The following is a 16,042-nucleotide window of genomic DNA, read 5'->3' as shown; positions in this document are numbered from 1 at the left end:
ACACTGGAGTGATAGTTGCTGGAAATGGGCCTCTATACACCTATGTAGATATTGCACCAAAAACCAGACATTTGCAGCTAGAATAGTCATTTACCACATTAGCAATGTATAGAGTGTATTTCTTTAAAGTTAAGACTAGTTTAAAGTTATCTTCATTGAAAAGTACAGTGCTTTTCCTTCAAAAATAAGGACATTTCAATGTGACCCCAAACTTTTGAACGGTATTGTACGTTTGAACTATTATTTTGTTTGTTTTATGCTCTTTTGTCAAAGAAAACATTGATGTTTTTGTATGGCAACCACACAATATTTCCCACATAAAACATTTTAAAGTTAAATATTTTGAAATAATTGGAGCCTTGACTAGGTCAATAATTCATTATAACATTGAGTTCTTTTTTTTTTTTTAAAGAAATGGCAAAAAAAGAAAAAAAACAGCCTACATGGCAGCTTTTGTGTCAACATTGCAACTTTTTCTAGTCAGATTTCACCTCATTCCACTTTTTTTAATGTTTTTTTTTTCATTTTTGCAATAGCATTTCCAGAACGTGTGGCGGGCCGGTAAACTATTAGCTGCGGGCCGCAAATGGCCGCACTTTGGAAAATAATATTTTTCAACATATTGAGCAAAAAGGTCTCTTTTTTTTCCTACCAAGAAAAGTGCACTTGTTATTAGTGAGAATATACTTAATTTAAGGTATTTTTGGGTTAATTGAGGTTAGCTAATTTTACTTGTTTTGGAAAGTCTTGACAAGCCGAATTTTCTTGTTCTATTGGCAGATAATTTTGCTTAGTTCAAATAAAATACCCCTCATTTTTATATATTTTTTTCTTCTTTTTGAACACTAACTTTTTGCAGTGTACCCATTGCAAAATTATAGCGCCCCTTTAAGCGTTAGTTAGCTGGCTCAATGAAAAGATGCGTTTGCGTTCGCAGGAGAAGCAACGCTTCCTGACTGACGTCCTCCATGAGGTCATGCTCCTGGACGGCCTTGGCTCCTCCCACCCCATCTCCCAGGAGGTGCAGCAGGCCGCCGACATCGACCGCGTCTTCGACTGGATCGCTTACAAGAAAGCAAGTATTTCCCGGCGTCGTTGCCGACGCAGACACTCTTGAACGCGCTGCCGTTTGTGCCGCCTGCAGGGGGCGGCGCTGATCCGGATGCTGGCCAACGTCATGGGACAGAGACTCTTCCGGAAAGGACTTAATGTAAGGAGAACGGCTGGCACGTGGAGCGTAGATGTTTCTTGTTGTGTGAACAAAGCGATGCGGCGGACAGATCTAGAAGCAGCAGTCGTTGTCGCTTTGGGAGCAAAGACAATGTTTTAGGATTTGGGAAACAGAGCGTGACTTTGTCTGAGGAAAGTGACACGAGCGGCGGCGCCAGCGCTGCATTATTCATGACGGCGCGGCGCTCTGATGATTGCCGCTGCTTAGCGCTAATGTCGGCAAAAAAAAGTTTCAATTTAGTTTGCCTCATGAGGACAATCTCTTTGCTGCTGTCTTCATGAGCGCCTCAAGGCGGCGTGTCCGCCATGGAGAGAAAAAACTGTTGGCTGTGACCAGGTCAAAGGTGATAACGGACCCGATAACTCAGCCGATAAATGCTTTAAAATGTAATATCGGAAATTATCTGTATCGTTTTTTTAAATTATCTGTATCGTTTTATTTAAATAAAAAAATGTATTAAATCAACATAAAAAACACAAGATACACTTACAATTAGTGCACCAACCCAAAAAACCTCCCTCCCCCATTCACACAAATGGGTTGATTCCTTCTGTTATCAATATTCTGGTTCCTACATTATATATCAATATAGATCAATACAGTCTGCAAGGGATACAGTCCGTAAGCACACATGATTGTGCGTGCTGCTGGTCCACTAATAGTACTAACCTTTAAAACTTAATTTTACTCATTTTCATTCATTACTAGTTTCTATGTAACTGTTTTTATATTGTTTTACTTTCTTTTTTATTCAAGAAAATGTTTTTAATTTATTTATCTTATTTTATTTTATTAATTTTTTTTAAAAGGACCTTATCTTCACCATACCTGGTTGTCCAAATTAAGCATAATAATGTGTTAATTCCACGACTGTATATATCGGTATCGGTTGATATTGGTATCGGTAATTAAAGAGTTGGACAATATCGGAATATCGGATATCGGCAAAAAAGTCATTATCAGACATCCCTACTTTAAAATGTAATATCGGAAATGATCTGTACCGTTTTTTTAAATTATTGGAATCAATTTATTTATTTATTTTATTTTATTTTTATTAAATGAACATAAAAAACACAAGATACACTTACAATTAGTGCACCAACCCAAAAAACCTCCCTCCCCCATTTACACTCATTCACACAAAAGGGTTGCTTCTTTCTGTTATTAATATTCTGGTTCCTACATTATATATCAATATATATCAATACAGTCTGCAAGGGATACAGTCCGTAAGCACACATGATTGTGCGTGCTGCTGGTCCACTAATAGTACTAACCTTTAACAGTTTATTTTACTCATTTTCATTCATTACTAGTTTCTATGTAACTGTTTTTATATTGTTTTACTTTCTTTTTTATTCAAGAAAATGTTTTTAATTTAATTATCTTATTTTATTTTTTTATTTTATTTTAAAAAGGATCTTATCTTCACCATACCTGGTTGTCCAAATTAAGCATAATAATGTGTTAATTCCACAACTGTATATATCGGTATCGGTTGATATTGGTATCGGTAATTAAAGAGTTGGACAATATCGGAATATCGGATATCGGCAAAAAGTCATTATCAGACATCCCTACTTTAAAATGTAATATCGGAAATGATCTGTACCGTTTTTTTAAATTATTGGAATCAATTTTTTTCTTTTTTTCTTTTTTTTTTTTATTAAATGAACATGAAAAACACAAGATACACTTACAATTAGTGCACCAACCCAAATAACCTCCCTCCCCCATTCACACTCATTCACACAAAAGGGTTGTTTCTCTCTGTTATTAATATTCTGGTTCCTACATTATATATCAATATATATCAATACAGTCTGCAAGGGATACAGTCCGTAAGCACACATGATTGTGCGTGCTGCTGGTCCACTAATAGTACTAACCTTTAACAGTTCATTTTACTCATTTTCATTAATTACTAGTTTCTATGTAACTGTTTTTATATTGTTTTACTTTCTTTTTTATTCAAGAAAATGTTTTTAATTTATTTATCTTATTTTATTTTATTTAAAAAGGACCTTATCTTCACCATACCTGGTTGTCCAAATTAGGCATAATAATGTGTTAATTCCACGACTGTATACATCGGTATCGGTTGATATCGGTATTGGTTGATATCGGTATCGGTAATTAAAGAGTTGGACAATATCGGAATATCTGTGTCATTATTCAGTATTATTTTCTCTAGATCAACATTAGGTCTATCTGTCAATATAACGTTTTTAAAGATTTAAGTCGTATGCTCTTTTTGTCAAAGAAAACCCAGTTTTTTTTATGGAAAAAACACAAAATATGCAATATTTTCACCCAATAACATTTTTAAGAGGAATATTTGAGATTATATAATAATTGGAGCCTTAAAAAGGTCAATAACTCATAACACCATTGATTTGAATTCATTATTATTTTTTGAGCAATGACACTTAAAAACAAATCACACAAAAATTATTGGGGAACCAAAAGGCTCCTACTCATTAAAGTGTTAAAAAATAAATTATACATTTTTTTTACTGTTTACTTTTAACACAATAATGTCGAGATCAACTTCAGATCCATCCGTCAATTATACGTTTTATTATTGTTTACGTTTTTTGTTTGTTCATTTTAGGCCCTTCTTTAAAAAAAAAAAAAAAAAAAAAAAAGCTTAATTTTTGATATGGCAAACACAAAATATGCAACATTTTCCCCCAAAAAAACCTCAAAGTGCAATATTTAATGTGACGTAATTGGAGCCTTATATAGGTCAATAATTCATAATAACATTGATTTTGATTCATTATTATTTTTTAAAGAAAGAAAGCTTTGTGTTATTAGAGTAAACATTGCAACATTTTCTTGTTACATTTCACCTGTTTGCTCTTTCATACCACTTTTTAGGTTTTTAATTTTTTTGATCGTATTTTAAAATGGGCCGTGGGGCCATTAAAAAATGACCTGCGGGCCGCAAATGGCCCCCGGGCCGCACTTTGGACATCACTGGCTTAGGCGGCTACTTTATATGTTCGTGTGGAAACTCGTTCGGTACACCTCCGAACCGAACCGAACCCCTCGTACCGAAACGGTTCAATACAAATACACGTACCGTTACGCCCCTAATATATATATATACACTACCGTTCAAAAGTTTGGGGTCACATTGAAATGTCCTTATTTTTGAAGGAAAAGCACTGTACTTTTCAATGAAGATAACTTTAAACTAGCCTTAACTTTAAAGAAATACACTCTATACATTGCTAATGTGGTAAATGACTATTCTAGCTGCAAATGTCTGGTTTTTGGTGCAATATCTACATAGGTGTATAGAGGCCCATTTCCAGCAACTATCACTCCAGTGTTCTAATGGTACAATGTGTTTGCTCATTGGCTCAGAAGGCTAATTGATGATTAGAAAACCCTTGTGCAATCATGTCCACACATCTGAAAACAGTTTAGCTCGTTACAGAAGCTACAAAACTGACCTTCCTTTGAGCAGATTGAGTTTCTGGAGCATCACATTTGTGGGGTCAATTAAACGCTCAAAATGGCCAGAAAAAGAGAACTTTCATCTCAAACTCGACAGTCTATTCTTGTTCTTAGAAATGAAGGCTATTCCACAAAATTGTTTGGGTGACCCCAAACTTTTGAACGGTAGTATATATATATAGATATAGATATAGATATATATATAAATACAGTATAACAAAAATACGTCCTGGCCGTTTGTTGTTTATGTATTTGTCTGCTGTCTGCAGGATTATCTGCTGAGTCACATGTACGGCAACGCAGCCCGAGACGACCTATGGAGGGCGCTGTCTCAGGTACCGTACCACCTCCACGTTCTCGCCGCCAACACCCAACCCCACCCTCCACAGCCCCGCCCCTCCGGTCCTCGCACTCGCACTGTGAAGCAGAGGGGCTTTAATTATTGAAGGAAGTAGTCCTAACAAAAGGCCAGAGTCGTTTTTGTTCTTTTGGACCGGATGAGACTGTTACCGTGGCAACGTGGCTGCGCCGTTATATTAAACCCAACTTCTGATGTTATTGACTATCGATTGACGGCTGTGTGCAGACCATGCGGTCCGAGGGGCGGGACATCGACGTCGGCGTCGTGATGGACGGGTGGACTCTACAAATGGGCTACCCGGTTCTGACCATCAGCAAGAACCAATCGGAGCAGCTGTCCACTCATTACATCACCGTCAGCCAGGAGCACTTCCTGTACGGACAGGACGGGAGGGGCAACCACAGGTATGACGCGTCCGCCAATCAGATGGCAGCCTGTGAGCACACGACGACATCATTTATATTTGATTGTGGCATGATTTATTCACACCTACGCTGCTTTTCTTTGCTCTTTTCAACATCCGCTTTCCTGCCTGGCCTTCATCAATACTTCATCTTTTTTTTTCTTTTTTTTTCTGCCTTCCGCCAAGTTTCTCGACTTTTTAAACGACTGCGCTCGTTCTTTCACATGTCCCCCAGGGCGCCGCTCACACTTGTTGATGTTGACAGCTGCGCTGGTGGAATATGCGCTGCGTTCACAAGCGTTGCACTCTGTTGACTTGCACTCTGCTGGCGTCAGTAAAAACAACAATGTATTCTACAAAAGCCAAAAGCAGTGAAGTTGACACGTTGTGTAAATGGCAATTAAAAAACAGAATACAATGATTTGCTAATCCTTATCAACTTATATTCAATTGAATAGACTGCAAAGACAAGATATTTAAAAATGGATCTGCAAATATTCATTAACTTAGAATTTAATGGCAGCAACACATTGCAAAAAAGTTGTCACAGGGGCATTTTTACCACTGTGTTACATGGCCTTTCCTTTTAACAACACTCAGTAAACCTTTGGAAACTGAGGAGACACATTTTTGAAGCTTTTCAGGAGGCATTTTTTCCCATTCTTGCTTGATGTACAGCTTAAGTCAGGGGTGTCCAAACTTTTTCCACCGAGGGCCGCACACGGAAAAATTAAAGCATGTGGGGGCCATTTTGATATTTTTCATTTTCAAACCATAACAAAATATATGCATTTTTTATTTATTTTACCTTTAGGGGTCCCAGGGACCATAAAGGGTCTCAGTCATTAAAACGTTAAAAATAAGTCAGATTATTATTATTTTTTAATTATTTAACGCTTACAGTAAATTTCTATATCAACTATAAGTTGATGTAAAGTAATACAAATTAAAATTTTCTGTCAAAAACAACTGAGTTTTTTTATAGTAAAACTGAAATATGCAGTATTTAGTAATTAGAGCCCTAAAAGATCAATAATGCAGGACACCACTGATTTTAATTCTTTCATATTTTTGAGTAATCACAGTGAAAAGATAAATAAAAAATCACTAAATATATTTGGGATCCAAAAGGTGCCCCACTCATAAAGTGATACATTTTTATTAGGTTTTTCTTTTACTTTCAACACTTAAGTTACGAGATCAACTTCAGATATATCTGTCCATTTTATGCCGGAATTATTATTTTGTATGTTTTATGTGCTTTTGTTAAAGAAAACTTTGATGTTTTTATATGGCTACTACTAGGGATGTCCGATAATGGCTTTTTGCCGATATCCGATATTCCGATATTGTCCAACTCTTTAATTACCGATACCGATATCAACCGATACCGATATCAACCGATATATGCAGTCGTGGAATTAACACATTATTATGCCTAATTTGGACAACCAGGTATGGTGAAGATAAGGTACTTTTTTTAAAAATTAGTAAAATAAGATAAATAAATTAAAAACATTTTCTTGAATAAAAAAGAAAGTACAACAATATAAAAACAGTTACATAGAAACTAGTAATGAATGAAAATTAGTAAAATTAACTGTTAAAGGTTAGTACTATTAGTGGACCAGCAGCACGCACAATCATGTGTGCTTACGGACTGTATCCCTTGCAGACTGTATTGATATATATTGATATATAATGTAGGAAGCAGAATATTAATAACAGAAAGAAACAACCCTTTTGTGTGAATGAGTGTAAATGGGGGAGGGAGGTTTTTTGGGTTGGTGCACTAATTGTAAGTGTATCTTATGTTTTTTTATGTTGATTTAATTTAAAAAAAACCACAAAAAAAAAAACGATACTGATAATAAAAAAACCCGATACCGATCATTTCCGATATTACATTTTAACGCATATATCGGCCGATAATATAGGCAGGCCGATATTATCGGACATCTCTAGCTACTACACAATATATGCAATATTTACCACATAAAACATTTTAAAGTGAAATATTTGAAGTAATTGGAGCCCTGAAAATAATTCATTATAACATGGATTTTTTGTCTTTTTTTTTTTTTTTTTTTGAGCAGTGGCAAAAAAAGAAAAATGAAGAAAGACAAAAGAAAAAAAACAGCCCGCATGGCAGCTTTTGTGTCAACATTGCAACTTTTTCTCGTTAGATTTCACCACATTCCACTTTTTTTTATGTTCTTTTTTAATTTTACAATAGTATTTCCAGAATGTGTGGCGGGCCGGTAAACAATTAGCTGCGGGCCGCAAATGGCCCCCGGGCCGCACTTTGGACACCCCTGGCTTAAGTTGTTCAACAGTCTCCGTTGTGGTATTTTAGGCTTCATAATGCACCACACATTTTCAATGGGAGACAGGTCTGGACTACAGGCAGGCCAGTCTAGTACCCGCACTCTTTTACTATGAAGCCACGCTGTTGTAACATGTGGCTTGGCATTGTCTTGCTGAAATAAGCAGGGGCGTCCATTATAACGTTGTTCGGATGGCAACATACACTGTATTGCCAAAAGTACTTGGCCACCCATCCAAATGATCAGAATCAGGTGTCCTAATCAATACTAAATAAATAAATCACTTGTGTATAAAATCAAGCACTTAGGCATGGAGACTGTTTCTACAAACATTTGTGAAAGAATGGGCCGCTCTCAGTGGTTTCCAGCATGGAACTGTCATAGGATGCCACCCGTGCAACAAATCCAGTCATGAAATTTCTGATGGACAAGTCAGGGTTTGGAGGTTGCCAGGAGAACGGTACATTTCGGACTGAATTGTGCCGAGTGTGAAATTTGGTGGAGGAGGAATAATGGTGTGGGGTTGTTTTTCAGGAGTTGGGCTTGGCCCCTTAGTTCCAGTGAAAGGAACTTTGAATGCTCCAGGATACCAAAACATTTTGGACAATTCCATGCTCCCAAACTTGTGGGAACAGTTTGGAGCGGGCCCCTTCCTCTTCCAACATGAGCAAGGTCCATAAAGACATGGATGACAGAGTCTGGTGTGGATGAACTTGACTGGCCTGCACAGAGTCCTGACCTGAACCCGATAGAACACCTTTGGGATGAATTAGAACGGAGACTGAGAGCCAGCATCAGTGTGTGACCTCACCGATGCCCTTTCGGAAGAATGGTTGAAAATTCCTAATAAACACACTATCCGCAACCTTGTGGACAGCCTTCCCAGAAGAGTTGAAGCTGTAATTGCTGCAAAAGGTGGACCCACATCATATTGAACCCTATGGGTTAGGAATGGGATGGCACTTCAAGTTCATATATGAGTCAAGGCAGGTGGCCAAATACTTCTGGCAATATAGTGTATGTTGCTCCAAAAGCTGTATGTACCTTTCAGCATTAATGGTGCCTTCACAGACGTGTAAGTTACCCATGTCTTGGGCACTAATACACCCCCATACCATCACACATGCTGGCTTATAACAATCCGGATGGTTCTTTTCCTCTTTGGTTCCGGAAGACACGACGTCTACAGTTTCCAAAAACAATTTGAAATGTGGACTCGTCAGACCACAGAACACTTTTCCACTTTATATCAGTCTAGGGCTGCAACTAACGATTAATTTGATAATCGATTAATCTGTCGATTATTACTTTGATTAATCGATTAATCATCGGATAAAAGAGACAAACTACATTTCTATCTTTTCCAGTATTTTATGGAGAAAAAAAACAGCATACTGGCTAGGGATGTCTTGATCCGATATTTGGATCGGATCGGCCGCCGATATTTGCCAAAAAATGCGTATCGGCAAGGCATGGGAAAATGCCGATCCAGATCCCGTTAAAAAAAAACTCTGGTCCGTGTTTTCCAACGCACCGATTTAAATAATACATTCCACTTTTCTGCTGCTCCCTAATTTCCGTTCCGCATTTTCCAGCACACCTTCAACACATCCACAGGTCTGTGGATTCTTTCATTACACGACAGGCTCTTCTCACTCTTTTCTGTGTCTCCCTCTCACAGACAGCAAGCGCACCTTCTTACACACGTCACATACTGTCACGTCATACGTCACATACGTATACGCCCTCCCCGAGCAGAGAGGTAGCAGCATGGCTAACGTTAGCTGTGAGCACCGTTCCCTCTAAGGTGCGCGGCCTGTGCAATTGCGCACTGCTCAAGCGTCCTCTGCGCATAGCAATTATATGCCACGCGCAAAATCAAATAAAAAAATAAGCGCATAACAATTTTCGACACACGGACACGACAGAGAAAACAGTTTTCGTCATCATTGTTCAAATATTGTAACGTCTGTCGAGACGCTTATCTCCATTCGGTGCCACACGCCCACACCATCAAAATGCCGCGGCAAAAAATTCCACATCAACACCGTATGAAAAAATTAGTGATTTTTTTTAGTTGTGATTTCCTTCTCTGCTTGAAAGTTTCAAAGTAGCATATATTAATGCAGTATGAAGAAGAATGCTTTAATGTAGACATGCAAGCCTTGAAAGAAAATTTTGAAAATCAAAACTACATTTCCTGCAAATGGGTGCATTTCTACCCTATATTTTAACTTTAGATTTATTCTCATATCAAACTCTTTTGGCTGTCTTTTTGACACTTACATCTGGCCGCCCCCCTCCACACCCCGGATTATAAATAATGTAAATAATTCAATGTGATTATCTTGTGTGATGACTGTATTATGATGATAGTATATATCTGATAGTATACACTACCGTTCAAAAGTTTGGGGTCACATTGAAATGTCCTTATTTTTCAATGAAGATAACTTTAAACTAGTCTTAACTTTAAAGAAAAACACTCTATACATTGCTAATGTGGTAAATGACTATTCTAACTGCAAATGTCTGGTTTTTGGTGCAATATCTACATAGGTGTATAGAGGCCCATTTCCAGCAACTATCACTCCAGTGTTCTAATGGTACAATGTGTTTGCTCATTGGCTCAGAAGGCTAATTGATGATTAGAAAACCCTTGTGCAATCATGTTCACACATCTGAAAACAGTTGAGCTCGTTACAGAAGCTACAAAACTGACCTTCCTTTGAGCAGATTGAGTTTCTGGAGCATCACATTTGTGGGGTCAATTAACCGCTCAAAATGGCCAGAAAAAGAGAACTTTCATCTGAAACGCGACAGTCTATTCTTGTTCTTAGAAATGAAGGCTATTCCACAAAATTGTTTGGGTGACCCCAAACTTTTGAACGGTAGTGTATATCTGTATCATGAATCAATTTAAGTGGACCCCGACTTAAACAAGTTGAAAAACTTATTGGGGTGTTACCATTTAGTGGTCAATTGTACGGAATATGTACTTCACTGTGCAACCTACTAATAAAAGTCTCAATCAATCAATCAAAACACATAGAATCATCATACTGCTGTGATTATATGCATCAAGTGTTCATTCAAGGCTAAGGCAAAATATCCAGATATATATCGTGTATCGCAATATGGCCTTAAAATATCGCAATATTAAAAAAAGGCCATATCGCCCAGCCCTAGTTCAATGATGCCATTTCTGTTTGTCATGTATAATTTTGTCTATTTTGTGTTTATCCTTGAATAAACAGGTCAGTTTCTTGTTACCGACCATTGTGTATTATTCAAACTCCCCTAATTCAGCTGGCTAGTTCTTATCAAGAGTACTAAAACCCTTTTCAACATGATTCTAACAACTAAGTAGGCTAAATAACTTTAAACTTTAATACATGCTCGGATAGGCCAGTATCGGTCAGTATCGGTATCGGTCAGTATCAGTATCGGATCGGAAGTGCAAAAACAATATCGGTATCGGATCGGAAGTGCAAAAACCTGGATCGGGACCTACCTAATACTGGCGCCATGTTCTTTCAACTTGCCAAATAAAACAAGGAAAATGTTACAAAAATGCACACTTTTGACACCCCTGCTATAGATAATAAAAAATAAAATGTGATAAATCTATGGATAAAAAGCAGAGCCTGGCGACGCATGCGCGTTTATCATAACTCTCTCGCTCTCACTGTCTCTCTCTCTGCCCCTCCCTCACCAACGCCGCTGCACGCACAATTTGTTTAGTTTTTAACCCCTTCTTAACCCTGGACGTACATTGAAAATACACGCAACCATAACTCAAAATGCCGGACATTTGAGGCATTTAAGAAACACCGGGTTAGGTATAGATCAGGGGTGTCCAAACTTTTTCCACTGAGGGCCGCACACTGAAAAATCAAAGCAAGCGGGGGCCATTTTGATATTTTTTATTTTAAAAACCAATACAATATATGTATAAAAAAATATACATCTATGCCTCCACTCAGGCTTGATACCGGGGACTCCAAAGGGTTTAGGTTAAAAAAAATTAAAAAAATGTCATTATTTAGTATTATTATTATTATTATTATTCAAAGTTTAAATATCTAGATCAACATTAGGTATATCTGTCAATATAACGTTTTTTTTTTTTTTTAGATTTAAGTTGTATGCCCTTTTCGTCAAAGAAAACCCTGTTTTTTATGGAAAAAACACAAAATATGAAATATTTTCCCCCAATAAAATTTTAAAGTGGAACATTTCAGATTATATAATAATTGGAGCTCATAACAACATTGATTTTAATTTATTATTTTTTTTTGAGCAATGACACTTAAAAAAAAAAAAGTCCCACTAAAATTATTGGGGATCCAAAAGGGTCCTGCTCAGTAAAGTGTTAAAAAATAAATCGTAATTTTTTTAAAAACTGTTAACACAATAGTCTCGAGATCAACTTCAGATCTATCCGTCAATTACAACTTGTATTGTTGTTTATTATGTTCCTTGTTTGTTCATTTTAGGCCCTTCTTTAAAAAAATTAAAAAAAAAACATAGTTTTTTATATGGCAAACACAAAATATGCAACATTTTCCCCAAAATATCTCAAAGTGGAATATTTAATGTGACCTAATTGGAGCCTTGAATAGGTCAATAATTCATAATAACATTGTTTTTGATTCATTATTATGTTTTAAAGAAACAAACAGCCTGCATGACAGCTTATTGTTATTAGAGTCAACATAGCAACATTTTATTGTCACCTGTTACTCTTTTATACTACTTTTTATGTTCTTTATTTTTTTTAATCGTATTTTTAGAATGTGCCGTGGGGCCGTTAAAAAATTACATGCGGGCCGCAAATGGCCCCCGGGCCGCACTTTGGACATCCCTGGTATAGACTGACCATACGTCCTCTTTTCACCGGACATGTCCTCTTTTGCGGGGCTGTCAGGGCGGAGTTTCTTAAATGCCTCAAATGTCCGGCATTTTGAGTATTGTTTACACAACGTGCGGTACGCTACTTAATATGTCCGTGTGGAAACTCGTTCGGTACACCTCCGCACCGAACCGGAACCCCCGTACCGAAACGGTCCGAAACAAATACACGTACCGTTACACCCCTATTATTTTTGATTATTGTTTCTCAGCTGTTTGTAAATGTTGCAGTTTATAAATAAAGGTAAAAAAAAAAAAATAATAAAAAAAAACGTAGCCTCAGCGCATGCGCATAGCACAGATCCAACGAATCGATGACTAAATTAATCGCCAACTATTTTTATAATTGATTTTAATCGATTAGTTGTTGCAGCCCTATATCAGTGCTTCTTAGATTAGCTCGGGCCCAGCGAAGCCGGCGGCATTTCTGGGTGTTGTTGATAAATGGCTTTGGCTTTGCATTGTTGAGTTTTAACTTGCACTTACAGATGTAGCGACCAACTGTAGTTACTGACAGTGGTTTTCTGAAGTGCTCCTGAGCCCATGTGGTGATATCCTTTACACACTGATGTCGCTTTTTGACGCAGTACCGCCTGAGGGATCCAAGATCCGTATTATCATCGCTTACGTGCAGTGATTTGTCCAGATTCTCTGAACCTTTTGATGATATCACGGAGCATAGATGGTGAAATCCCTAAATTCCTTGCAATAGCTGGTTGAGAAATGTTGTTCTTAAACAATTTGCTCAGACATTTGTTGACAAAGTGGTGACGCTCGCCCCATCCTTTTTGTGAATGACTGAGCATTTCACCGAAGCTGCTTTTATACCCAATCATGGCACCCACCTGTTCCCAATTAGCCTGTTCACCTGTGGGATGTTCCAAATAAGTGTTTGATGAGCATTCCTCAACTTTCTCAGTCTTTTTTGCCACTCGTGCCAGCTTTTTTGAAATGTGTTGCAGGCATCAAATTCCAAATGAGCTAATATTTGTAAAAAATAAAGTTTACCAGTTCAAACATTAAGTATCTTGTCTTTGCAGTCTATTCAATTGAATATAAGTTGAAAAGGATTTGCAAATCATTGTATTCTGTTTCTATTTACCATTTACACAACGTGACAACTTCCCTGGTGTTGGGTTTTGTAGTCAGAAGAAGAATGTGCGTCTTTTGCTCGCTCTTTGAGGCTGAACGCAGCGTGCGCAAGTTGACAAGGAAAGTCCAAACAGGTAAAGAGGCAAGTGCTGCATTTAATAAGCTTAAATGCTAAAGAGGCGCGCGGGCTGCTGAATTATTGATGAGGCGGCCGACGTGCAGCTGAGAGGAAGTCAAGTAGATTCAAATGCAAATGAGGCAGCAGTAAATAAAGACCTACCGTGATGCTAGTAGCCAGCAGGCAGCCTGATTAGCGATTAGCTTGCTGTTGTGTTGCCTCAGGATGCGGAGACATGCTGTCAGGTGCAGTCAATAGTCTTTTAATTAGGGACAGAAAGGAGGGCTAACAAGGAGTGGTCAGCACACAACACAATAGTCTTTTAATTAGGGACAGAAAGGAGGGCTAACAAGGAGTGGTCAGCACACAACACAACACAATAGTCTTTTAAATAGGGACAGAAAAGAGGGCTAACAAGGAGTGGTCAGCACACAACACAACACAACACAATAGTCTTTTAATTAGGGACAGAAAGGAGGGCTAGCAAGGTGGGGTCAGCACACAACACAACACAATAGTCTTTTAATTAGGGACAGAAAGGAGGGCTAACAAGGAGTGGTCAGCACACAACACAACACAATAGTCTTTTAATTAGGGACAGAAAGGAGGGCTAACAAGGAGTGGTCAGCACACAACACAACACAATAGTCTTTTAATTAGGGACAGAAAGGAGGGCTGACAAGGAGTGGTCAGCACACAACACAATAGTCGTTTAATTAGGGATAGAAAGGAGGGCTAACAAGGTGGGGTCAGCACACAACACAACACAATAGTCTTTTAATTAGGGACAGAAAGGAGGGCTAACAAGGAGTGGTCAGCACACAACACAATAGTCTTTTAATTAGGGACAGAAAGGAGGGCTAACAAGGAGTGGTCAGCACACAACACAATAGTCTTTTAATTAGGGACAGAAAGGAGGGCTAACAAGGTGGGGTCAGCACACAACACAACACAATAGTCTTTTAATTAGGGACAGAAAGGAGGGCTAACAAGGAGTGGTCAGCACACAACACAATAGTCTTTTAATTAGGGACAGAAAGGAGGGCTAACAAGGAGTGGTCAGCACACAACACAACACAATAGTCTTTTAAATAGGGACAGAAAAGAGGGCTAACAAGGAGTGGTCAGCACACAACACAACACAACACAATAGTCTTTTAATTAGGGACAGAAAGGAGGGCTAGCAAGGTGGGGTCAGCACACAACACAACACAATAGTCTTTTAATTAGGGACAGAAAGGAGGGCTAACAAGGAGTGGTCAGCACACAACACAACACAATAGTCTTTTAATTAGGGACAGAAAGGAGGGCTAACAAGGAGTGGTCAGCACACAACACAACACAATAGTCTTTTAATTAGGGACAGAAAGGAGGGCTGACAAGGAGTGGTCAGCACACAACACAATAGTCGTTTAATTAGGGATAGAAAGGAGGGCTAACAAGGTGGGGTCAGCACACAACACAACACAATAGTCTTTTAATTAGGGACAGAAAGGAGGGCTAACAAGGAGTGGTCAGCACACAACACAATAGTCTTTTAATTAGGGACAGAAAGGAGGGCTAACAAGGTGGGGTCAGTACACAACACAACACAACACAATAGTCTTTTAATTAGGGACAGAAAGGAGGGCTAACAAGGAGTGGTCAGCACACAACACAATAGAGTTTTAATGAGGGACAGAAAGGAGGGCTAACAAGGAGTGGTCAGCACACAACACAATAGTCTTTTAATTAGGGACAGAAAGGAGGGCTAACAAGGAGTGGTCAGCACACAACACAACACAATAGTCTTTTAATTAGGGACATAAAGGAGGGCTAACAAGGAGTGGTCAGCACACAACACAACACAATAGTCTTTTAATTAGGGACAGAAAGAAGGGCTGACAAGGAGTGGTCAGCACACAACACAACACAACACAATAGTCTTTTAATTAGGGATAGAAAGGAGGGCTAACAAGGTGGGGTCAGCACACAACACAACACAATAGTCTTTTAATTAGGGACAGAAAGGAGGGCTAACAAGGAGTGGTCAGCACACAACACAACACAATAGTCTTTTAAATAGGGACAGAAAAGAGGGCTAACAAGGAGTGGTCAGCACACAACACAACACAATAGTCTTTTA

The 16,042-nt window shown here is 38.2% G+C and overlaps 1 protein-coding gene across 1 annotated transcript in view; it reads left to right on the top strand.

Annotated features, from left to right (window-relative positions):
• Positions 1–16,042, top strand: part of LOC133662403 (thyrotropin-releasing hormone-degrading ectoenzyme-like) — a 99,399-nt gene that overhangs the window by 60,557 nt on the left and 22,800 nt on the right. The window contains exons 7-10 of the mRNA XM_062066368.1: positions 938–1,075; positions 1,145–1,210; positions 4,972–5,037; positions 5,289–5,467. Coding sequence (XP_061922352.1) covers positions 938–1,075; positions 1,145–1,210; positions 4,972–5,037; positions 5,289–5,467 — 449 coding nt within the window. The remainder of the gene's footprint in view (positions 1–937; positions 1,076–1,144; positions 1,211–4,971; positions 5,038–5,288; positions 5,468–16,042) is intronic.

Source organism: Entelurus aequoreus, linkage group LG12 (genome assembly GCF_033978785.1).
Source record: "Entelurus aequoreus isolate RoL-2023_Sb linkage group LG12, RoL_Eaeq_v1.1, whole genome shotgun sequence".
NCBI classification, from domain to species: Eukaryota; Metazoa; Chordata; class Actinopteri; order Syngnathiformes; family Syngnathidae; genus Entelurus; species Entelurus aequoreus.
Note: the sequence above shows the minus strand (reverse complement) of the source record. Positions and strands in the feature narration are given on the sequence as shown.